Below are 26,581 nucleotides of genomic sequence, written 5' to 3'. Positions count from 1 at the left end.
CCAAACCAAGAAATCATACATGGACTCAATATTGATGGAAATACATCAGAGGCTTAACTATTCTAAACTTCCCCAGCATAATATTTCCAACCAACTTCCTGGGTACAAGTTCAATCAGGAATAGTAAAATTTATCTTCCAGTTTCCCATCCTCCTGACTCCCTCACTTGTGAGATTCCATCTTCCCTGAGCCACCTTTTCCCCAGTCTCCCCACTTTTTGTACCTAAATGCTCCCCTCTCGTGGGACTCCTTGCCTCAGTCTCTCCCTTTCTTCTGGGTCTGTGAGCCTCACACACAATTCTTGGGGAGGGCAGGTTCTGTCCATTTTCACTTCAACAAATAGACACCCAATTTATTCTCCGCAAGTGTAGCACCAGCTGCAAAGCCAGAAGAACTATACAATCTGATACTGAACACGTTATCCAAATCTATTTGAGAGTTGACACTCTACTCAATCTTAGAAAACATCACAGCCGGATCCTGCATTCCCCTACCATTCACACACCAAGACTTATGCTGGGCGTCAGTCAATAATGAGTGGGAACATTTGCCAACTTTATATTCCTCAATACAGCACCAGTGAGGACATTTCTGGCTTTGCTTCCTACCCTGGCTGACAGTACAGAGCTCAGTGCAGTTAAAAATCTGGTCCCTCCCTGGGGAGCACAGCTAAGTCTTCAGCATGGTGTGAAGTGAAAAATGTTAAATGTACCCTGGAGGTTTAATTGACAGCTTCCCAACTTTTCACCATTACTTTTAAATGGTTACAAAGAGTTGGCTGTTTTACCTCAAGATCCCTGCAGTGAGTTTGTTAATTTTAGTACATATGAAAATTCTTACTCAGTTTAGGTACATCTTGGTGAGACAATGAAGCAGAAGAAGAGTTGAACTGGAAATAAATGCATCTTCAAAATGCAGTAGGTGTGCATTACAAATTATGCAACGTTTGAAGGAAAGACAACAACTTCCAAAAGTAAACAGCTGCTCCGTGCAAGCTGGGGCATCTCTTATTGCTCTCAGGATGTATAATGTGATTTTATACTTCCCAAAGGAACTCCACATCTTTTTTGGAAACAACTAAAATGATTTAATTTGTTAACCAGATGTTCAGACTAAAAAATACTGGAAGTATTGTTTATGATTTAAACAAGGATTTCCCCCTGCTTCATTGATAACTGACAAATAGGTAAACACAGTTCACTTGGATTTTAATAAGGCAAAACCTGTCGCTGTATCCATTTATTCCCTTAGTTTCTCTCCATCCTCCTATAAAGGGTTATTTTTATTTGGAAACTATAAATGAAAGTTGTCAGCCTGGTGAAGCTACAATCCAGGATGACTTGCTTGCCAAACAGCAAAAGGAAATACACACAGCTAACGGATCCCACAACCAATGGATCAAATCTAAGCTCTGCACTCCTGCCACATCCAGCTGGGAATGGTGGCTGACAGCTAAACAGCTAACAGGAGGAGGAGCATTCACATATAGTACCCCAATCTCAATGACTGGGGAGCCGATCACAACTGTGAGAAAGACAAAGCTGCAACGGTTGCAACCATTTTCATCCAGAAGTGTCAGATGGGTGAACCATCTTGGCCTTCTCCTGAGTAGCCAAACATCACAAATGTTTTATGCCACTGTGATAGGTACCACATGACATCAAGAAATGGCTGAAGATAATAAATTATGCAAAAACTGTTGAAGATTGCTGCTCCAGAATTAGTAGCGCTCCTAACCAAACACTTCCAATACAGCCACAAGACTGGCATCTACCCGATATTGTAGGAAATTGCTCAGGCACGTGCTATCCACAAAAAGGACGCCAAATCCAATTCAAGTTATTACTGCCCCATCAGCCTAATCAGCAAAATAATAGGAAGTTCATCAACAGTCATATCAAATTCAGCAATGAGCTGCTCCCTTATATTCCATTTGGTCTCTTCCAGGGCCACTTTGCTTCTGAACATATTAAAGCTTTGATTCAAATATAGATAGGTGAGCTGAACTCCAGTGATGAGGTGAGAGACACGAATGTTTAGGTCAAGACAGCATTCAACCAAGTGTGGCATCAATGAGTGCAGTCAAAACTGGAGTCAATGAGAATACAGAAATACTCACCATTGGTTAAAATTATAATTCCCACAAAGGAATATATTTGTGATTGAAGTGGGATGCTCACTGGTGATTGCAAAATGTTCAGTATCATTGGCAACTCCTCAGATGCTGAAGTAGATCATATTAATAGCTCGCAAGACAACATCCAGGCGGGGTTGACAAAGGGGCAAATAACATTCATAGAACATAGAACACAGAACATTACAGCACAGTACAGGCCCTTCGGCCCTAGATGTTGCGCCAACCTGTGGAAGCCTACCTATCCTACACTATTCCATTTTCGTCCATATGTTTATCCAATCACCATTTAAATGCCCTTAAAATTAGCAAGTCTACTACTGTTATAGCATGGTGTTCCACCCCTTACTACTCTCTGATTAAGGAAAGTACCTTTGACATCTGTCCTATATCAATCATCCCTCAATTTAATGCTATGCCCCTCATGTTAGCCATCACCATCTGAGGAAAAAGGTTCCCATCATCTACGCTATTCTAACCCTCTGATTATCTTATATGTCTCTGTTAAGTCACCTCTCAACCTTCTTCTCGCTCATGAAAGCAGCCTCAAGTCCCTCAGCCTTCTTCATAAGACCTTCCCTCCATACCATGGAATATCCTAGTAAATCGCCTCTGAACCTTTCCAAAAGCTTCCACATCCTTCTGATAATGCGGCCACCAGAACTGTACATACTCCAAGTGCAGCCGCACCAGGGTTTTGTACAGCTGCAGCTTGACCTCATGGCTCTGATTATCAAGCCCTCTACCAATAAGAGCTAACACACTGTATGCTTTCTCACCAACCCTATCAACCTGGGTGGCAACTTTCAGTGATCTATGTACATGGACACCAAGATCTCTCTGCTCACTTACACTGCCAAAAATCTTAAATTAGTCCAGTGCTCTTTATTCCTGTTGCTCCTTCCAAAGTGAATCACCTCACACTTTTCTGCATTAAACTCCATTTGCCACTTTTCAGCCCAGCTCTGTAGCTTATCTATGTTCCTCTGTAATCTGCAACATCCTTTGGCACTGTCCACAACTCCATCGATATTAATATGATCTGCAAATTTACTAACCCATCCTTCTACGCCTTCATCCTGCTCATTTATAAAAATGGCAAAAGCAGTGGACCCAAAACAGATCTTTGTGGTACACCACTAGTAACTGAATTCCAGGATGAACATTCCTTATCAACCACCACCCTCTGTCTTCTTCCAGCTCGTAAATTTCTGATCCAAACAGCTAAATCACCCTCAATCCCATGCCTCTGTTTTCTGCAATAATGTACCATGGGGAACCTTATACCACATCAGCCACTTTACCCTCATTCACCTGTTTGGTCACCTTCTCAAAGAACTCAATCAGATTTGGTGGCACAACCTACCCTTCACAAAACCGTGTTGACTATCCCTAATCAACTTATTCCTGACTAGATGATTATAAATCCTATCTCTTATAACCTTTTCCTACACTTTACCCACAACTGAAGTAAGGCTCACTGGTGTGTCTACTCCCCTTCTTGAACAAGAGGGCAACATTTGTTATCCCCCACTCTTCTGGCACAATTCCTGTAGACAATGACGACATAAAGGGCAAAACCAAAATTTCTGCAATCTCCTTTCTGGCTTCACTTAGAATCTTAGGATAAATCCCAGCTGGCTCAGGGAACTTATCTATTTTCACACTTTCCAGAATTGTTAACACCTCCTCCTTGTGAACCTCAATCCTGTCTAGTCTAGTAGTCTGTATCTCAGTATTCTCCTTGACAATATTATCTTTTTCCAGTGAGAATACTGAGGAAAAATATTCAATTAGTGCTTCTCCGATCTCCTCAGACTCCACGCACAACTTCCCATGATTGTCCTTGATTGGCCCTAATCTTTCTCTAGTCATTCTTTTATTCCTGATATACCTATAGAAAACTTTAGGGTTTTCTTTGATTGTATCTGCCAATGACTTCTCATGTCTCCTCCTGGCTTTTCTTAGTTCTCTCTTGGTCTTTCCTGGCTTGCTTGTAACTAAAGCACCGTAACTGAGCCTTCACGTCTCATCCTAACATAAGCCTTCTTCTTTCTGTTGACAAGAGATTCAACTTCCTTAGTAAACCACGGCTCACTCACTTGACTACTTTCTCCCTGCCTGACAGGTACATACTTGTCAAGGACATTCAGGAGTTGTTCCTTGAATAAACCCCTCATTTCAATAAAGCTCATCCTGTGCAGTTTCCTTCCCCATTCTGTGCATCCTAAATCTTTCTAATTCTCACAACTCATATGATAGATATGATCGAGAATTATATGATAGAATCCTTACAGCATGGAAACAGGCCCTTCGGTTCAACAAGTACACCCCGACCCTCTGAAGAGTGACCCACCCAGACCCATTCCCTCACATTTACACCTGACTAATGCACCTAACCTACACTCCTTGAACACTATGGGCAATTTGGCATAGCCAAATTACCTGACACATGGCCAATTTACCTGACTCCACACAGACAGTCGCCTGAGGCTGGAATCGAACGCCGGTCACTGGTGCTGTGAGGCAGCAGTGCTAACCACTGAGCCACTGTGCTGGCCAGGTGCCACTCAAATGCACTGTTCCCTACAAGCTGTGCTGAGGTTCCACACATGCCAATTGGTGAGCCAATGTCATTTCCAGCGTTGACTCCTGGTTTTGGAAGCATACCAAACATGGAGTTGCAGGCAGCAGAAAAAATAATTAGCCAGAATATTGCAGAAGTACCAGAAAACATCACCTCTAACTATACAGAATGTTTCCTCTTGACATTCAATGTCATTACCATCACTGAACTCCCCATCACACACACACACACTATCAACGCCCTGAGTGTAACTATTGTCCAATAACGGAATCAGATTGCCTGTATACTATGGCTGCAATGACTGGTCAAAGTCTGGGAATTATGTGGCTCCTGGTTTCACAAAGCATTTTCACCATCTACCAGGCACAGTGTAGGAATATGTTGGAGTATTCTCGACAAGTTTGGAGAGGTGCAGCTCCAGTGACACCCAAGAAGCTCATCATCAAGAATAAAGCAGCCTTCATATTGGCACCCCATTCCCTCATTTCAATAGTCCTCCATTGTTACTCCAACATCAATGCACAGTGGAAGCAATGTGTACATTATAAAAGATATGCTGTTGCAAGTCACAGAGACTCCTTCAACAGCACTTTCTAAACTTGCAAGCTCTACTATCTGGAAGAATCAACAGCAGAAGCATGGGAACACCACTGCCTGTATGTCATCCTCCAAACCCGTCTCCCACATGCAACTATTGGAACAAATGAGTTAGGAACAGAAGTAAACCATTTATCTGCTGAAGCCTGTTCTGCCATTTAATATGGGTCATTGCTGATCTGTTTATATTACAAAATCCAATCTCCCATCTCCCAACAATCTTTGATTCCTTTTTCTGATACAAATCCAGTTACCGTTGCCCTAAAAATATTGGGATAATATATAATATTGATGTACCTGTGTACTAACATTTTGTTTGCTTTACCAAAACACTTAGATCCCTCAACACCTCACAATTCTACAGTCATTTAATTCAAGTAATATCTTCCTGCTAAAGCAAACTACTTCACATTTTCATATATTGTGCTCCGTCTGCCAGATTATTTCCCACTAACCACTCTATATTGGTCTGCAAACCTTCTGTGTCTTCCTTACTTTCTAAGTACCGTTGTATTGTCTACCATTCCTTCACTCTCCTCAGTTATGTCATTGATATGAATTGTAAAACATTGAGGCCCCTGTACAGACCCTTGCAAGACTCCTCTTGTTCCATCTTGCCAATAAGAAAAAGAGACTTATGCAAACTTTACCATCTTGACCAACTATATCACTGTTTCCCCATTATAGCCACATCAAATTCCCTTCTTAATATCACTGTGAGTATATTTTCACCAATTCAAAGAGTTGGCCTCTTCACCATCACCTTTTCATGGTCAGTTATGGATGGACAACAAATATTGGCCTTGCCAGCAAAGCCCACCTTCCACAAAAGTGTAAAATATTATAAATGCGGGTAGATGTTTGTGATGCAAATAGAGTTGGGTCATACACAATTGGGTTGCACACAATGTAGACTGATCAGAGTAAACATTCAAATTACATCCTCAACAATGTGCAATACTTGAACAAAGGTCAGTGTACTCTGGTCAGTCGCTGTATTGCTAGAACATCTGGACAAATGCTCTATCAGGAATGCATTACTGAATGGGCCTGTACCACATCAAATGCATGATAACAGTAGCAGCAGGGTTAGAACAATGAATTTCAAGAGTATTAATTCCAGACCCAGTGAATATGCATCTCCTGCTCAGATTTGCGAGCTAACCAAAGGCCTACTTAATTGACTGCCTCCAGTGAAAGGAGAGGGAAGTCCCCTGACTACCCATGTGTGCTGGTATACATACTTCATGCCAATACCAAGTTATCTACCAATTAGCAACATCAAAGCCCCCAATTCCTCTCACTCAGCCAACCTCACACCATTCTGCTGCTGTCCGTTTTTCTTTCATTGATTTCATCTTTGAAGGCAAACTTAATATGTGGCACTTTATCAAATACATTTTGGAATGACATCATGTTCACCACATCAACATTACCCTTACTAATCCTCTCTGCTACTTCCGGGAAACAAAAAAAAACTCAATCAAGTTAGCTCGAGTTGCTGGGCCTGATTTTCTGATCAGCAGATTGCAATAAGGATTGCATGTTTACCATCGTGCACACTCTCAGCGAGGACTTTCTATCCCAACTGGAATAAGAACAGCAAATCCATTCACAAAGAAGGCTGACAAGGTAAACCAACACAGAAGACAGTCCCCCCTTTATTTTTTTACAGCATCAGCAGCTAGGTTTAAACATCTTGAGTCTTTTAGTGAATGAGGGAACAAGTGGGCATTGCAAGTGGGTAAGAGGAACAGAGATGGGAGAATAGTACGGTTGGCAGGGTGGGTTAGCATGTCAGGCAAGGGACTTGGTATCTGGTTCAGGGATTGTGTAGCCAAGTTGGGTGATCTCTGGCCCAGTTTGGAGAGTGGGTAGTCGGATCAGGGAGCTTGAGAAAGATGTGGTGGGGTAAGTTACCCTGTTAATCACGGAGTAACATCAGAAATTAAACATGCAAATGCTAGGGTAAATTTCCAATAGTGTGCAACCAGCCCATGTCTCTGGCACTTAGATCAATCATCATAAGAGATATTCACACAGTGTCTGCTCTTTGGAAGTTGAAGTTTCCCAGGTAATTACATACTTGCACCTCTATTAGAGCTGCCACAGGATTCTGACGGACAGCAGCAACACAAGTGTGCTGCATCACAATTCCCCACAAGGGAAGATGTGAAACACTTCCCCTTTAAACAAATCAGTGCTGGCTTGCAGTAACTACTCCACATTGCATGGATTTGTCCTTTTACCTCTCTTCTTGTTTGACACCAGGTCTCCTGGTACTGTTGGAGATGGTGAAGCAGTGGAATGGGAACCAGACAAAGCTTTTGGTTTTGCCTTAGTTGTAGTTGGTCTGTTGGTCAGACATTTTTGAGCATCATGAAGAGGCTGTGATATTGGCTCTGAAGGCAACTTTTCCTCTTCAGGTGTCAGGCCAACTAGAAAAATGTTGAAAGTTACAAGTTCAGTGCTAAATACAGGCAGATTATACTAGAGTATGCATCATAGGTTACAGCAACCACTACTACACATTAAGCTACTTATTATCATAAAAATCTAGTTTTATTTATAATAAATCAAACAAAATATTTTCATTGGTTGAAATCTAGTAACTGACCACCAATGATGGAAAAGTTTAATTTTACCATATTCTGTATTTTTTTTTACAGTGAGAGAAATGATCATTTGTGATTGATATTGGACTAGTTTACTTCAGGTTGGAGATCCAGAACAGGTTTCTGAGCCTATTGCGTATACACATCATGCACTCAGACATTTGACAATGCGAGGACATATTTTCAAAGCAGGATGCAGTCTGGGTTGCAAACGCAGTCACAATGTTCTCACTGCACTGTTTTTAATTATAAGTCCAAGCTGGGGCAGGAGGCAAGTTCGGCACCCCATTAAAGGTGTTGAGCACTTGGAGCTGCCCTCTTAGCACCAGCAGCAAATGCAGATGCTGCTGCCTTATCCAAGAGAGTAGGTCACTGGGCCTGTAAGGTGTGACTTGTACAGCAATGAGGCAGCACACAGGCAAAATGAAAGCCCAATGCTCGCTTTGGGCTTAATTACAACAATGAGAAACCCATTTCAACATGAAGATACTTTAATTGGTACAATAGGCAGTGTTGCTGAGGCTATGAGGGAGAGTTTGATGTTAGGTCTCACTCTTTCAAGGTATAAAGCTGCTCCCCTATCATTAAACATCATCATCTTGGGTGGATGCTGAATACATGTCTCAGTTTGAACCCTTCCAGATCCTTGCACCCTCCTACTACAGTGATGCAGTGGAAATGTACTGGTAATCCAGAGGCCCAGGCTAATGTGCTTGAGGACATGGCCTGAGATTCTACTAGCTGGTGGAATTTGAGCTTGATGAGTAAATCTTGAATTGTGAGTGAATTTCAGTAATGGTGACCGTGATGTACATGTGCTAATGTGCACAAAATTGTTCACAATCACTGACCCGAAGATTAACATTTCTACTTTACACTAGGTAGGTCCTAAAGCTTCTGAAAGAGCTTAGAGAGCTGTTACTTGGTAGCCTGCAGGTTTCCTGCCCCTTTTTCCACTCACAGCTTGCCCTTGTCTTGACCTTTGATAATCTCTAATTGTCCCAGAGATGACCAAATTCTGGGATGTCCAGGACCAGGCTTGTGAAATCACCACAATTCAAACCCATGACATTTGTGTTATACATGTCCAAGGTAAATGCAGAATTTTAATTCCTGTTTACAAAAACCCCATTCCTGTACAGTCATGACAGAATCTAGCGAAATGGTCTAGTTTACCAGAACTCCATTTGTCTATCCCATGGGAATCTTGGGTTCCACATTTCTGGCATGTAGGTGTGGGAAATACACTGGACAGACATGATCTGATTTACAATTGGAGGTAAGGGACCATTGAATTTATGACAAGTGAGATTTGCAGGGTCAAGCAGGCCAGTGGGACTAGGAATGAAATTAGTTTTGGACAATAGTGTCAAATACAGGTAAAATATATTACAATAGCAGGCCATGTCACTCATTTCTGAACTGACTTCAAATGAGAAAGAAAGTCTGGCAGACTGCGGACCCAGCTACTGATTCATAGTCACTTATTTTAAACTCCTGACCAAGACCAATTTGCCCCCAGAGTTTCCTGTCCAGAGCAGTGTGTGAAAAATTAAATAAATTACTCAGTCTCTTTGTTGGAGATTTTGATCCAAATTTGCCCTGATGATATCCCACCATGTTCAGCCAATCCGACACTCACTATGTACAGTAGAGTACGCCATTGGTTTATTGAATGGACTACACGTTCTCAAGTGATTTCTTTTGAACATTGTTTTTAAACTGTTACAAATCTTGTTCTCAGATGCTGTACAACTTCTTTCTATTTTTGTCTTGTACTCTCTTGATAACTTGAACAAACAGTACAATACTGAGGGCTGACCTGGTTTTTCAGATGCTCGCAGCGGATGCAACTTCAGACTCATTGCTGCCTTCTCATCATTGGAAACAATCTCCATCCTTTCACTGAGAGAATCCACTGAGGAATCATCATTGGCTGAGCCATTGGCATGGTAACCATTCAGTCCAGCTTTGGACAGGGGGATATCGACGTTGTCTTCCAGTCCACCAGGCCTCTCGCGCTCTTCCTTCACCTGGCCACTTGGCTGTTTTGGTTTTCGTTTCCTTTTCTTATTTTGCTAGGTGTTAGATGATTCAGATTGTTAGATTATTCAGATTGTCAACCAAAAGTAAAATACAATCTAGCCAACACTTTTGTGCTTCTCAGTCTTACCTTCTTTTTACCTGGCACATTCCACTCTTTCAAAACTTCCACTGCACTGCCTGTCAAAGAACAGGAAGAAAACATCAACAATTGTACTTCCTCTAGAAATGGAATGTGGGCGGGAATAGGATTGAATAAAATTAAGGGGAAAAAAAACCATTGCTTTTACAGTGTTACAGTCTGCATTTACTCAGCAGTATTCACTCTAACGTATTGACCCAGAATTTCCACGGAGCTATTCCCACTCCACTATTATAACTGTGTTGAGTGGAAATTCTGCTTATACATCTCAATGGAGTCTCTATTGTACTGCATTTCTGCCTTACTATTAGTGGTGGAACAGCAACCAAGCTACAACAATTAGATGTATACAAATGTGGTACAAGAGAAGGTCACAGAGTTAGCAAAGTGTGAAGTCACACAGGGCTTGGAAAGCAAAATCTTAAAATCTCAACATTGCTTAACTGGATACCTTTGTAAGTCAGTGAACACTAAGGATGATGGGTGAATGGATGTATGTTAGAACATTGGTAGTAGGGCTTTGTGTGACCTCATGTGTCAGGAGTTGAGAATGTGGCTAGGAATGTGTTAGAATAGTCAAGACTAGAGGCAAAACAAGGCATGCGGATCATCTCGGGATCAAGCAAAGCAAGTTTATGAACAATTTGGCTCAATCTCAGACTACTGCCAAGGATAGCGATAGATTCAGTGATGATGGAGTAGAGTGTTGTGGGGAACCATAACAATGGCTTCAGTAATCCCAATATATAATCATAGGAAGTTTTAGCTCATCTGATACTGGATGTCAGTAAACAGCCTGATAATTTCGAGGGAATGCAGTTGCTGAGTGAAGTGGTGGTGGTGGTGAAATAGAGCTGGGGCCATCAGGGTACATGTGAAAGTTGATGTATTTTCAAATGATGTTATCATGAATATAGATGAGAAATAGGAGGGGACTGAGGATAGGGCCTTGAGAGATACCAGAGGTAATGTTTTAGGAACAGGAAGAGAGGCATGTGATACTCAGTCCTCAAATAGAATTCATTCCCATACTGTTGGATAACAGTGGGAGGTATTGTAGAAGTATAGTTTGGTCAACTGTACCAAGGCCTGGAGACAGGTTGAGGAGGGATTAAGTTTTGTTTGTCACAGTGACAAAGATGGTTTCTGTGACTAATGGGAGCTGTTCCTGCACTGCGACTGGGCAGAAGCCCAATTGGAAGAATTCAAACATCAAGTCTTGGGAAAGGTAGGAATTGATGACAACATGTTCAGAGCCTGTGGTGAGGGAAGGGAGGTTAGAGGTGTGGCAGTAGTCTACAAGGACAATGAAGTCTAAAGGTTGATTTTTGTTTGGAAGAGAATGATGATGATAATGGATTTAAAAGGAGAGGTGCAGTCTCTGAAAGGAGATAACCGTTAACATCAGGTTAAGATGGGGACTATGAAAGGAAGCTGAGTGGTGAGCAATTCAGTGGGAATAGGATCAAGAGAACAAAATCTGGGTCACAATGGAAAAAAAAACATGAACTTGAAGACAAGGTGAGAGATGGGAGAGAAACTAGACTCAGGTTTATCACTAGGGTGGAAGCTTCAGATTAGGTTTAGTCTAATGGGTCAGGAAATATCAGACACAGGTGATCTCAATCTTAAAAATGAGTAAGTCTTGAGCTTTGTACACTGATATTTGGAAGTAGGAATGAATAAACTTTGGGAGAGGACTTTAAGAAGATTGTTTGCAATTGGGAAAAGATGCCACGGTAACCTTTGCATTCTAGGGTAATCCAGGAATCACAAACAATTTTAACAGACAAGAGCAGTTCAGTCCAATGTTGCTTTATTTAATCTGGCTAGATCTGATGCTATTTGTTCAAGATTGCATTTTATAATTAATGGAGTGTTTCATGGTGCAAATCCATGGTGTGAGAGAGAGACACACAGAGACAGAAGACAATAGTTTCAGTGAGGTCACTGGCATCAGGGTCACTAAACAGCAAAGAGAAGCTCTATCGGGTTGAACTTGAGTGGACACGAGGAAGAGGTCTGAATAAAGCACAAGTTTCTGTTCAGGGTCAAATGGAACAGTTTCAAGGTTGCTAACACTGAACTGTGAATAACTTGTGACTCATCCAAAGTCTATTGGACAGGTATCATGACAACATGGTGAAAGGTTTGGAATCAAGAGTACTAATGGAGAAGTAAATCTGCGCATCATTCATACACGTTTGAATATCAACTCCTTGTTGATTGATGGGGTCATACTGAGAGTAATTCTATGAAAAAAACTCTTTTCCCTTTTAACCACCTAATGGGATTTGTGTGATCTTGAAATGCCTCCAGTAATTCTCTTCATCTCTGTAACTAATGGCATGTTACTGATTGTTAATAATCAGTTTTGTTAGTAGGAGATTAACACAGAAACAATGATATTCCTGACGTACCTATTAAAAAATGGACTTTCATTCCCTTTGACATGAGGGAAAAGATGGTTTGAAGTCATCTGCAACATGTTATTACTGAGCTGATACAGTTAAACTTTATATTCTCAAATTATTCCATGAATGAAGCAGTGGATATGATCATTATGCAATGTATTTTAGGTCGGGTTTTATGGTGAGACAGAGCTAAATATTTCAGGGAATTGTCAAACTTATTTACAATGATATCAAGGGGAAAAATAGTCCTATTACCATCCATGAAAGCTTGCACTGCCTTGTTTACATTGTTGTCAAAATGTTGCAGCACCAGGATAATTTCATTGTTACTTCTGTTTGGAACCACAGTTCGAACAGCAGTGATCTGGAATATGGAATAGAATCATTATTAGATTGATATTACTCTTCCTTTATAATGCTCACATTTGATTTTATTGTCCTTTTTCATCCCCTCGACGGAGATGCTGGGCATGTTGTAAATCTGATTAGTTCCTGATCCAGCTTCCATTCTCCATGGAAGGATCATCAGAGAGAGAATATAAAATCACACAACAAAATACAACAGGGAAAATGAATTAAGATGTGGAAAACTCCAAGTCATGAAACAAACATTAATCCCAGCTGACAGAGCAGACCCACATTACAAAGCCAGTGAGTGAAACGATAGTATTGTGTAAATGTAAAACCTCAGCCTGGCAAGAAACAGAGGAGATCCGTCATAAGAGCTGTGATAAAGATAGGAAATTGTTTATTTCAAACATGAGGAGAGGAATCGATCAGTCAATGAAATCATGATTAAAGTGGGAATTGTTATTAAATCCACGAACAGCAGGATATATACAGTGAAGCTGCGAAAAAACACAGAATCCTCCACTTTACCCATGAAGTGAGCGCCTCCTCCATTTTGGCAATGGAAAATGGGAATACTCCATCAAGGAAACTTGAAAATGAAAGAAACCTATCGATGTCAGACTGTCAGAAAAAGAACCAAAATCAACTAACTACCACCCAGCAAACTACCAGGATTGCATGTTCAAAGGAAATGCATTCTGGGAGAATCATCTGAATTTATGAAACCAAAGACTTGAAGGAAGTTGAGGTAATATTAGATGCAATTCTATTGACAAATGTACAATATTAATAATGGGGAAGAAAACTTTGGGTAAGGGGAGATACAAGCAGCTGTAACTACTATGGTGATGTCAAATGGACTGTTGGACAGAGCAGCTTTGGATCTGGAAAGAGTGAGACCCATGATCTGATCCTCCTCAAAGTTTTTATTAAAGTACCTATCATACCAGTGTAAACCTGTAACTAGATGCCAGTACAAGAAACCACATTTTGTTAACTACAATAGATTCATCTAGCCAGCTCAGGAAGTGGTTTTCCTCCATCACATTAGACCGTATAGTTTCTAATACCTATAGAAGATGGTGGTAGCAGCCTTCAGCATGAGCAGCAGTGCAACGAGCTGGCATGCTTATACAACAGTTACCAGGAATGCAAAATTTAATGTGGCCTACAAAATGGTGTAGGGAGCTTGTATCTCTGCTGACACCTTTTCACAGTTTCTTGCCATTGCAAGATATAATGAATAAATCTTCCTGAGAAAATAACAGCAAATATATGGGCACATGGCATTACGAAGGCAAAAATCAGCCAGCAAGTTGAGGAGAATAAGAGAAATGGACTAAGTTTAGAATCTCAAAAGTTTGTTGGTTAACTTGCATTGGACAAATATCACTTCACACTTAACCTCCCTAATAGGACTCACTGGATTTTCACATTGCCTGGGACAAAGAAGACTCAAGATAATTCGCAAACTTTTTAATCAGGCACCCCCCCCCCCCCCCTCAACAGATCTTCCTTCATCATTTCCACCTCCTTTGCCTTGATGCCAAGCACTTCTGACTGTTGCCTCTGTGACATGTACACAATCACCCCCTACATCCAAATCCCTTCTGGATATGTATCTCCATGTCAGCACGGAAAATCTATCACTTGACCTTTTATTTCCTCATTACTCACCATCCAAGATTCCAAAAACCCCTTCCAAGTGTAAGTGCTTTATGTGAACTTTTGCAATTTAGTAAACTGTATTCACTGCTCACAATGTGATTGATTCTACTCTGAGGAGATGAAATGTAGAGTAATTGGACCATTTTGCTGACCACACTGATCCACCCACAATAATGACACTGAACTTCCAGTTCCTTGCCATCTTAATTGTCTACCTTGTTGTCACATGGATGGCTGTGTCCATGGCGACTGTAGTGTTCCAATGAAATTCAAGTGCAGCACCTCATTCTTCAGTTAGGCTCTTTACAGCCTTCTGAACTGAGTGTTATGGAAGTGGGTTCCATCAAGACATTCAGAAGAGAATGACGCAGTATTTGAAAAGGAGTTATGGGCAAAGTTAGTGGGGAGAAGGCAGGAGAAAGGTTCTAAGTGAATTGCTCATTCAGAAAACTGGTTAGACATGATGGACTTACTGTTGCCACCTGCTGTTAGCAGGTCCAGACACAACTACTTGAGCTCCCTTGCTCTCCCTCCTTCACCCACGCCACCTGTTGCTGGAAGCTCCATTATGTAGGATAGTATTAAACTGAACAAAACAAATGTATGAATCTGCACAGATTAGTAGTAGATCAGAGGATTAGGCAGACTTTAAGAAATGTCAAAAAAATAAAAAAAACTTTTCAGATTAAAAGAAGGAAGAAATCAAAATACGAGCAAAGCTAGCTGATAATATAAAAGCAGTTAGAAAGATTTTGAAGAGGAAAATATTAACTAAAGTTAATGTTGAGCCTCTAGACAGCATACCTAGGTAAATTGATAGTAGAACTTTAAACAGGTATTTGTGATTGTTTTCAAAATGTTCAAAAGCTAACTGAAAATAAAGACGTGAGAGGGCAAATGAACGTAAGATAATCACCATCCCAAAAAAACTGTTGGACCTGAAGACTGACAAGTTCCCAGAACCAGAAGATTTGCACCCCAGGGACTTAAAAGAAGTGACAGTACAGACAGTAGAGGCAGTGTTCATAATCTCCCTAAATACATTAGAATCTGCTGGGTTCCAGCAAATTGAATAATAGCAAGAGGGGTTGGAGGCAGAAAGCAAAAAATTATAGGCCAGTTAACTTCCAGAAGGAAAAAAAATCATTCGAGACTGTTTCCATGCTGTACATCTCTATGACTCTATGACTAGTTAAAAACTACAGTGATATACATCTTGCCTCAAACTAAAATAATTACTATTAGCTGGGAAATCCAATCAGAAATCAATCTGCACACATTTCTATCCAACGAAAGTAACTGTAATCGACTGCTGGTGAGTGGACCAGAAATAGACTGGGCAGCAGGTCCAAAGTACCAGGGGAGTGGTGAATCCAGGTGAGCAGGGCTGGAAAGGTACAGGGTGCAAGGCCGTGGGCTGTAGCAGAGGGAAGAAAACAGAGGCACAAGGGAAGGAGAGAGAGAGAGAAACCCTGGGCCATAAAGCAAAGCATGTTAAAGTTGTTCTGTTTTTATATTGGATTCGGACACTGATAGCTGCTGACAAGTTAATAAAGGTGCCAGCCACAGAGATTTATTCCATTACCTTGGTATTGGATCTGGGATTCTGAATGGCTGCTGGTTCTTTGCCCCTCTATTTTAAACTGGAGGTGCCACCTCTGCTGGGCACTGACTGGCCAGCATTCAGTGAGCCTGAAGAGCTGATTGACTTTTGCAAATGGCATTCAGCAAGGGCAGGTAGTTTGTATCTCAGCCCGAAAGGAGCCAACCACTTACAGTGTGGCTGCTCACTTTGTTGAGTGGATAAAGCCAACTACTGTCAACTGTTTCCAATGAACAATAGCTGACTGCTCACAGGAGATTAACTGCTCAGGAGCCACAATCAGCTGTTTCTAACTGGCCTCATGTTTGGCAACTGCTTCAACAATTCTAGTTAAACTGTTTTTCCTTCTGGATATACATCTGCAAGACTGCAGGACAGAACCGACAAGTGTTAAGTAACTCTGGAGATTCAAGTGTACATTATTGCCCTAGCAACACAGCACCAACCAAATGGAACTGGAGTTGTGGGAAAAATGTGGGACTGGAGTTTTTCAGACTGACTGGTAGAGACAAGGACTGGTAAATTGAAGTAAAACAGAAAGGACGTCGGCTGCTGGAAGTCTGAAATAAAAGCAGAAATTGTTTGAGAAAGCCGGCATCGCTGATCGCATCTTTGGAGAGAAGACGGAGTTAACGTTTCAGATGCAGTGACCTTGAAGAGTCACCAGACTCGAAATGTTAACTCTGTTTCTCTCGCTACAGATGCTGCCAGACCTGCTGAGTCTCACTGGTAATTTCTGTCTCGGGACAGAATCTGACATCCCTGTGCTGCTTTAGTGAATTCCCAGTGGCAGGAGCAAAATGGCTGCCCAGTTGCGACAATTGACAGACACCTCCTACCTCTGCCAGTATTTTACTGGTATTGTGTTAGACTGCCACCACGCAGATTCCTGCAATGAAGGGGTCCTTCTTTGTGACTGCTTCAGGACTCATTGTGGCATTATGGCTAAGGCACCATTGATCAGGCAGACAGCTCCAGCATCCACAATTGGACGACATTAGAAGCTGTGGCTCCTCAAATGACTGGTGCTGATAAGATGCCAAGAAGTTCCCACTGCCTGCCATCTAGGGGAGGGGGTCAGCTCCCACCTTAGGATTCAGTGGTGGGACACCTTAACTTGTGGAAGCATTTCAACCTGTCATTTCTATTAATTAACTTATTCTAAAATGGAGATATGTAAGTATCAAGTTATGAAAATGAAGTTTATAAAGATCACTATTGACCCCGTATCAAAGGCTTGTAATTTATGCCTGTGATCTATGGAAAATATTGCTTCTCACATTCACCTGGACCTTTGTAATGTTACTTCTGCAATGAGTGTCATTGGGCTAAATGTAGTCGATCGCAAAGTTAAAGGAATTGCCTAAAACTAGGGACACAGATTAAGAATGAACTAATCCTTTTTACAGAGATTAGGAGAATGGTTTTCTTACAAGAGATTGTTAGATCTTCCTCAGATGTTATTGGATGTTGTGTCTTTAACTTTGTTCAAGAGTGAGTTGAGTCAATATTTGATAGACAAGGGAATCACAGATTATGGGATGGAGACAGGTAGGGAGCCGAGACACTTTCAGGTCAGCTAAGATCTTATCGAATGATGAATTGAATTGCCTTATCTTGTTCCTAAATCTTATGTTTTTATGGATGATGTTTCATTCCAGGATTAAAATATTACCAAACTAGTTCCCCCTCTCATGTCTTTTGACCACAAAAATATAAATATAAATATTGTGCTGAACTCTTACCTTTTCTTTGAACTTTTCCTGAATATTGGTTTCCGACATTTCTGCCTTGGTGCTGAGCTGAAATCCAACACAATCGAACCTATCGGACGTACCAAGCACAAAGAAGAATAAACTACATGCCTTAAATAACCAATCTGCAAGATTGGAGCAGTTTTTAGAGCATATTTAAGATTGAATTATGAGGCAAATATTGGTATAGTTGCTGCTTCACTCCATTTTTGATAAATTAATTTACTGTTGGTAATCAGGGCTGTATCATAAAATCCCTACAGTGTGGAAGCAGGTCATTCAGCTCATCTAGTCTACACCAACCCCCTGAAGAGCATCCCACCCACACCCACACCATCCCTGTAGCCCTGCATTTCCCATGGCTAACCCATCTAGTGTGCATATCCCTGGACACTATGGGCAATTCAACATGGCTATTCCACCTAAACTGCACATCTCTTGACACTATGGGCAATTTAACGTGGCCAATCTACATAATCTGCACATCTGTGAACTGTGGTGGGGGGGAATCTGGAGCACCCAGAGGACACCCACGCACACACGGGGAAAACACACAAACTCCACACAGACAGTCACCTGAGGGTAGAGTCAAACCCAGGTTCCTGGTGCTTTGAGGTAGCAGTGCTAACCACTGAGCCACCATGACATGCAAAATTCTTTCAGTCTCTCAATAATAGTGATTATTTAATTTTAAGTGCAGTCATTTGATTCTATCAAAATACAAATTATCTTTGGAAAGAAAATCAGGCAACATAGAGAAGCAGGCAGTACCAATGCTTGAAAAATACATTGCTTATTCAATGCACATATCCTCTAAATCATCTCAGTGCTTTACACAAATATCCACTCTGTTATTTATCAAGATCATTCCCATTGCACCTTAATTACGTCCATCCTTCAAGTCATCTTTCACTACATAACAAATATCACTCAGGTATTTTCCTCAGGCTACAACTGTTGCATTGTAGGCCACAAAAATTAAATAGAATTGCAATTTGTAGCAAAAATCATTGGGTTGAATCTCACCTGCCAAGAACGGCAGTGTTGGACTCAGGTCGGAATTCATACAATCTGAAATCGCAACACAACCTGTGTCAAATCCAGCCACTTAGTCAAAGAGACCAAGAGTGACATTAGATGATAGTTGCAAATTCATTGATTGCTAAGCTGCTGCTATTACGGACTGTATTTCAACTCCATTCCAAATGAGCACAGGGAAAGTGAGAATTTATAAGCACAGGCAAGGGAACTGATTGGTGAATAAGAGTGAAGAAATTTTACTTTCTAATCGTCTTCACTTTATAGTTAATAGCACAAGAGTAAGATTAGGATAAGTTAAAATAAGTAGAAGTAACTAAAATAATTTAGAAGTTTAGAATTGAAGTATGTCAGGCCAGCTCAGTGGAGCATTTGTAGCAGAGTTCTCCGGGGGCTGATATAGGGACACTTACTTTTCCTGATGAATACAAATAATCGAGGCCTTGGTGTGCAGAGGACAATTTCAAAGGTTGTCAACAGCACAATACTTGGAAGAAATGTAAATTGTGAGGAGGACAGTGCAGAATTTTAAAGGGCGTACAGGAAACAGAGAGACTTGTGTACATAGGTACAGTCATGATTCAATGTGCGCTGGAAATCAAGTTCTCCTATTGGCAGAAAGGCCACAAATCTGAAGATTGAATGAAACTACAACAAATCCCAATTTATCTTTGATTTACTGCAAAAGCAAACAACACCAGTTTCTTCAGTAACAATTAAAAAAATTATGATAACACTCTTACAAAAGAACAGAATTCATATATCTTAAACTTTACTCCATTTAAATTTTCACACATATGCAAAAGAAAAAAATAGCAAAACACAAATTCCATGATTGGAAATGTAAAGGAATAACATTCAGAAGAACACTTCTGTATCTCCAGTTCACATAACAAAACTGAATGGTTTGGTTTCACTTTCACTTTGAAACTTTGATCATGCTTCTTTGTTACTTGCACTGTGACAATCGGTCTATAGTTCAGATGTTGGTTAATTGGATCTCATTTTTTTTGGAGGAGGGGGATTTTAGCATTATTCCATTCAGTGTCAGCAAATGTGCTTTTCCCTCTCACTTGACAGAAAATTTGATGGAGCAACTTCACAGAGAAAAGGAGGGAGAGATGGATATTCATTTAGCCAAGTTCTGGAGTCTTCTTGCTTCACTTCCTTTCACTCCCCTCACTGAGTTTGCAGCCTGATCAAATATGTAGCTAATCCTGATCCCACAACAAATGGAGGCAGGGAATGGTCGAAGAAGTTGAGACTGTTTTCCTTTGAGAGGAGAAGACTAGGAGGAGATTTGGTAGAAGTTTAAAAATCACGTGAGGTTTGTTGGGATAGATAATAAACAGATTGAGGAATATACTGCATAATTTTAAAATGTTTTGTACAAGAACCAAGGACATGGTGAGAAAAAACAGCAAGTAGATTGGGAATGCAATGCACTGACTCAAAATATAGAGAAGGCCTACTCATATGAGTTATTCAAAAGGGTGTCAATGAATCTTTAAATAAAAGCAATGTGCAGGATTTGGAGAAAAGGGAAGTGGGTGGTTCGAGATTAAAATTCTCAGATTCAGGACAGGAGCAATGGTTTTCTTCTACACTGTGACAATTCTATGAGTTTTGCTCTTGAAAAATGTAGGATGAGCAACTAATTCACCTGCAGGATGTATGCAAATCACTTAAATATTACCATGAGGCTGCCTGCCTTTGAAGTGAGTTATAGATGGCTTGGTGCTGGGTGGGAGTCCCATCCTCAAGTGAATGGATTGTTGACTCCAACCCCCACCTTTGAAAAATGCTCAATATTGTGTCTTTCATCCAAACTAACCACCACATCATGGCACAGCAACCGACAGGAGTGAGCAATGGTAGACAGCCGCCTAATTGGCAAAGCAAGTCTGGGGGCACGAGGTGCAGGTGGTGAACCAGAACCTGGTCATAGCCGCCTATTTAGAATTATGGTACATGGACCACAAAACCATAACTTGGAGGCTGACACTTTTTGTAGGAATACATATAAATTCTTTGAAGATCTGCAACTCCTGAGAGCTTGGCTTTACAAGTGGATGGTTTTTGTAGCGAATCATGCCACAGAGGAAAGGACATTTGAATACTCCTGACCCATTCTGCTCGCAAACATCAAGTGTCTGGAAAAAATTCAAATGTAACTCTTTGTTGCTTTCCACGGGTGGAGATCTGAATTGATGTATTGACTGCTGACCAGTCTAGACTTGGTTTGACAATCAGACCCTCTTTTGGATGTAGGCTGTGTGTCCTAGATGAGAGTCATTCATTAAAGGAAATGGAAGAGATAAACCATCCAGATAAACCCAGTCTCAGTATAGTTGCAGTGGCTGTCAGCAGTGATGGGGTCATTCAAAGAACCTGAAAGTAGTGCTGGAAGAGTTTGAATGATCTCCTGAGATCTAGCAGAGCGAATGTCTGTCGGTGGATCTAGATGGAAGGCTGGGATGTAGCTCATGGACTGTCTATTGTATTGCCCAAGTGCAGAGAAGATCATGATGCAGATGAGCCACTCTGCATGACAAACAGGGTTTGGGGAGGTGGAGGCAGGAGGGAACTGAACTGCAACAGCCGCAATGGCAAGAAGCATTGAGAAACATTGGCCCTGGCAAAGTGTGGGTTGGCCACACATTTGAAAGCATTGATAACAACACATCATTGTGTACTTTTTCATTTCCTTGCAATGACAGGGAATGGGCCAAGACCAGAGATAGCCATTCTCATCCCACTACAGATGGGGGTCCAGGAGCTGGAGGTCCATCGCTGGAGCCAATCCATTAGCCAATTTGTATTTGGAAGAAGGCCACAGGGTGACATTTTAAGTTAATCGTGTATGAGGTAGAAACTGAGCATTAGGCCATCAGACAGCACCTCCTTACAGACCTCCAGGTTTCCACTTATATAGTACTCCAGTGTCGATAGAATCTCATATTGTCCGATTAGCATTTATTCGTCAACCAGCTATTACTTTCATCTCTGGTTTCATCCTCTTCCTGACAATCTGACTCATTGTCTACCTGAAAATTCCGCATATTATCAACCTTTTCATTACTATAGCACAAGCCAATAGTTTTAAGTTCCATGTCAACTGAATGCACTATCCACTATTCAATATTTGATGCGAAAGTCACACCATATGTTAGTCTGAGAAATGTTGTGAGGGCTGAGAGATGTCTTTCAACTGGAATACTATACTCATGAAGAATTGCAGGATCCAAATTCAATACTGTCACTGGTAATTATCTACAGTCAGCTGCACATTTGTCAATGGTAAAGACTATCATTGGTTCAGTTGGGAATTTCTTACACAACCTTTCAATACCATTTCTGCAAGTTTGTCTTCCCACGTCTTTTTTGAATTGTCAGCAATTCTAAGTATTGATCTCAAACAATTAAAACCAGGACAGAATGTCTACTTGTGCGTCTTCTTTCTGTGTTATTCTTTTGTTAATTTTCATTCAGGCCTCTTCTATAACTCAACAAAAACAATTTTGTTTTTATGTGTATGATAAGAGAACTTCCTAAATCTATGTCCAAATCATCAAGATATCTCACTTTTATATTTTGATAATGTCGAAAAGGAATCTTATTCCTAAATTCATTGCTTTCATTGACCATTTACCAAAATGAACATGAATTGGACCTCTTTTAATATGATTCCTGTAACTAAATATATATTACCCATGAGTCAGAGTTATGGTCTGGTTCCTCCTTTGATTTGTGATAAGACTTTTCATTCAGTTAGATGTATTTAGCATAACAAATTTGTCTGCCCTCTATAAAAGGACAATTCTGTGCAGTAAATTCACAGCAGAATACATTTCTTTTAAATTTTTAACAGCACCTTCCACAACTTCAGTAACAACCAAAAAACACATAATGTGCATCCTCCGAAAACCAGATCATGGTTTGGCCAAAATGAAACATTCAGTAGCTTCGTTCATTAATGCTATAGTGTTGCTGTTGAGATCCCTTCCGTCAACAAAAATGATAGTAATTTTCACTTTGGCCTCAGGCACAAAAATGGCCAATCATGCACCCTACCAATTTGCCTATCCATTGATTTTAAACAGAAAGCAAGCCTCAATGATTTTTTTTCTATATTTTGCTGCCAAAGAAAGCTACTTGTCTTGATTACATGTGGAAATAGAGCCAAGAACAGCAAGCAACTGCAAAACCAAAGGCAAATGATTGCCTCAGCCTCCGCTGCATTTCATTTTGAGCCTCCAACTGTTTTATACCAGACCATTAGTCATGAAACTCCAGCCGAGACTTCCCAATTTGTAGCCAAAGAATGAGGCAGACATTTTCAACTGATCCTCTGTCCCCACAAATAGGAAAACACACCACATTGATCTTTAATCAATCAGTTTGCTAAGCTCCTAACTGAATCACAGGCCTCGATGTTGAAGTCCTACCCCACTGGGCACTGCCAGCCAATGAGACTCCAAAATTCCCTTTTTCTACTGAAAGTTGAAGTTTCTTTTATGAATTACTATTGCTTTCACAATAAAGAAAACATTAACGAAAGGGCAGTGAGAAGCTGTCGATGTTCAATTAACACTGTTTAAACCTTTCTGTGAAGTACTGACATATAATAGCAATTGCAAGAGTACTTGAAGAAGATTTGTTTTTACCTGGACAGCTGCGAAGAGAGTGCACTGGTCACCTACCGTGGGGAATGATGAAGGACTGAAGATACAAGAGCAATTCAATGCTCAGCCCCTCATCTGCCAGACACTGATTGACTGACTACTGCTGCTGGACTCTGGGTTTTATTTTAAAGCTGTATCTTTTCACTTGCCCTTTTCTGCCTCCTTTTCCCTGATTGCACTGCTATCTTTTACAGATACTCTTTCTTTCCTGGGACTCTGTGCAAGTAACCTCCTCATTCTGAAGGATCACCAAGAGGAGAGAGATGTGCCACCTTCACCGGGGTTGGACAAAGGCCCCAGCTTTAGACATCATGTTTTGAGGCCATAAAATGCCTGGGGCCGCACATCTAGCCACTTGTGTCGAAACTTGCCTAACACCCTGTACGGTGAGGGGCAGTCAGCCAGGCTATACACATATAAGAAACATCAGGGGAGGCTAGATCATGACAAGAAGACAAGAATAAAGTGGAGGATACAGACAGAATGTACTCGGGACAATGGGAAATTGGCAGAGGTCAGGTCGCAGCAGTGTGAGGATTGTGATTTCAGGCATAGATGTGAGGGTTCTGAGGTCTGGTGGTTAGGGATGTCAGGGCCATTATAGATAAAATTTAATATTAACAGAAAACAAATTAAAAGTTTGATAACAACAGAAATGAAGATAAACAAGGGAAAAGTGCTCTATATTCCCTTATAACACTGATTCAAAGATTTGTAAACACACAGTTGCAATAACCCAAGCACATTTATAGATTGCCCAGAAACAATAGCTTTGTATTGAGTTAGTACATCCTGGTGAGGCTTACAGACACTGGTGTAATTCTAAGATCATTTAGTGCTGTAATTCTGGCATGACCCAGTCCAACTCACTCCCAAGGACAACACACTTTTGAAAAAAACGCTGATGGGTTTGGAGTAATTGACATTTCAGCTCATCCATTGAAACTGTAGATGATTCTCCCTTAAATACTATTCTTCTACTCTTGACTTGGCTTCTTTCCATATGCTGCCTCCAGTTCAGCTTCAATTCTTTTTCTTCTTCTTTTAAAAAGCTTCAAAAGTGTAACTTCACCTCTCTTCCACCAACTGTAGCCCAACTCTCTAACTGCCGGCAATGTTAGCATCTTATTTTAAGATCATTTCATTACTTTCAACTCATTATTTTAAGAACACTGTTTGGCTTACATTAGCTTATTGAAAATCTTCTCAGCGCTTCAGAACCTGATTATATGCTTCCCCATTGAATGCAGAGTCAAAATGAAAGTCCAAGTCTGCAAAATTCTCTCTTAACTCCTCTGGGTAGTCCGCTGAGAATTCTGGCTAACCTAATCTCATTTGGAATTGTAGTTATTATAGTTATTTTAAATATAATTGTTAACTCCATACCCACAGGCAAATCCATATGTTTAACTTCAAATTCCAAGATGCTCAACTTGCAGAAAATGTATAACAAAATACATATAATACATATTATATATATCTAAATCACACAGCTTTCTCACAATAGCGAAACCTGCTTATATTGTGTTCAATGGCACAAAGTGCATAGGATCAAGGTTGCTATGATCTGCTTTCAAAAACTGGAACACTGCATTCAAATCAATAAAACCTTAGACAGTTCATGACTAACTGAAGCAATTCAGTTTTCATTATGCAAAGCAGAGAGACTTATTGACAATAGTTTATGGCCTTCATGTATTACTAAACTGTAAAGAGCTGTAATGTAGCTGATGGGAACTCATTGCATAAGCAGCAGCCTCGAGATCTGGTGTTTTCATTGAAAGCAACATGAGAAGATCTATACTGCTAGCTCAGGGCAGCCCAACACAATGATGCCCCAGCATAACACAGGAGAAATTTTGTACTTTTCTTTATTTCTTTGGGAGTGGGCACTGCTGGGAAGACCAATGCTGAATGGTTTTTGAGAAGTGGGCAGCACGATGGCACAGTGACTAGCACTGCTGCCTCACAGCGCCAGAGACCCGGGTTTAATTCCCGCCTCAGGCGACTGACTGTGTGGAGTTTACACATTTTCCCTGTGTCTGCGTGAGTTTCCTCCGGGTGCTCCGGTTTCCTCCCACAATCCAAAGATGTGCGGGTCAGGTAAATTGGCAATGCTTAATTGCCTCGGTAGGTATGAGGTAATGTAGGGGGATGGGTGGGTTGTGCTTCGGCGGGGCCAAAGGGCCTGTTGGGCCGAAGGGCCTGTTTCCACACTGTAACTAATCTAAGTTGGCAGTGATTATATTTTAACACTGTAGTCTATGGAGTGTGGGTACGTCAGTGCTGTGAGGCAGGGTGTGATGGTAAATTCATTGAATGGCAAAGGGAAGTGATTAGATTCTCTCATTGTGGTTGGTCATTGCCTATACTTTGTGGGGCATTAGTGTTATTTGCTGCTTATCAGCCCAAGACTAACCATTGTCCAGATCTTATTGTATGCAAGACAATCCCCTTTGTTGTCCTTTCATTCCAGTTCTAATGTTAATTTTTAATAAAAATGTTCATAGATAATCTTTTGATTGCTCACAATTAAATTCATTAAGACAGACAGGCAGAAAACTCTGATGTGATACTTTTTTTGGTCAAAAGCACAAAGAGAAACACTTTAACCTCTTAGGCTGAGTTTCAAAAGGGGTCAATACCATAAAGACCTCGGAGAACTTGTGTCAAATCTGTGCAGGTGACATGACAGATTACCAAAGCAATTCATAAAACATAAAGAAATCCTGGCTTTGATAAACAAAGCCACAGATTTAAAATGTAGAATGTTATGCTAAACCTTACAAAATATTAGTTGGACTCTAGTTGGAGCATTGTGTACAGTTCTGGGCACCACATTTCAGGAAGGATAGAAATGTTTAGTAGAGAGCAACAGAAGAGATTTATGATGTTGATTTAAGAGATAAATAATGATTATTATGTGGATAATGTGGAAAACTTGGATTGA

At 40.7% G+C, this 26,581-nt stretch overlaps 1 protein-coding gene across 2 annotated transcripts in view; it reads right to left on the bottom strand.

Moving 5' to 3' along the window:
- The window catches only part of LOC132817531 (spermatogenesis-associated serine-rich protein 2-like), a 149,581-nt gene that overhangs the window by 74,058 nt on the left and 48,942 nt on the right, over positions 1-26,581 (bottom strand). For both annotated transcript variants that reach the window (XM_060828024.1, XM_060828025.1), the window contains exons 2-6: positions 17,900-17,978; positions 12,788-12,896; positions 10,107-10,156; positions 9,756-10,011; positions 7,568-7,756 (exon numbers count right to left, since the gene is read on the bottom strand). In XM_060828024.1, coding sequence (XP_060684007.1) covers positions 7,568-7,756; positions 9,756-10,011; positions 10,107-10,156; positions 12,788-12,896; positions 17,900-17,938 — 643 coding nt within the window. In that variant the 5' untranslated portion in view covers positions 17,939-17,978. The remainder of the gene's footprint in view (positions 1-7,567; positions 7,757-9,755; positions 10,012-10,106; positions 10,157-12,787; positions 12,897-17,899; positions 17,979-26,581) is intronic.

The sequence above is a fragment of the Hemiscyllium ocellatum genome, chromosome 7 (assembly GCF_020745735.1).
Source record: "Hemiscyllium ocellatum isolate sHemOce1 chromosome 7, sHemOce1.pat.X.cur, whole genome shotgun sequence".
Taxonomy (NCBI): Eukaryota; Metazoa; Chordata; class Chondrichthyes; order Orectolobiformes; family Hemiscylliidae; genus Hemiscyllium; species Hemiscyllium ocellatum.
The sequence above is the reverse complement of the archived record's forward strand: the minus strand, read 5'-3'. Positions and strand labels throughout refer to the sequence as shown.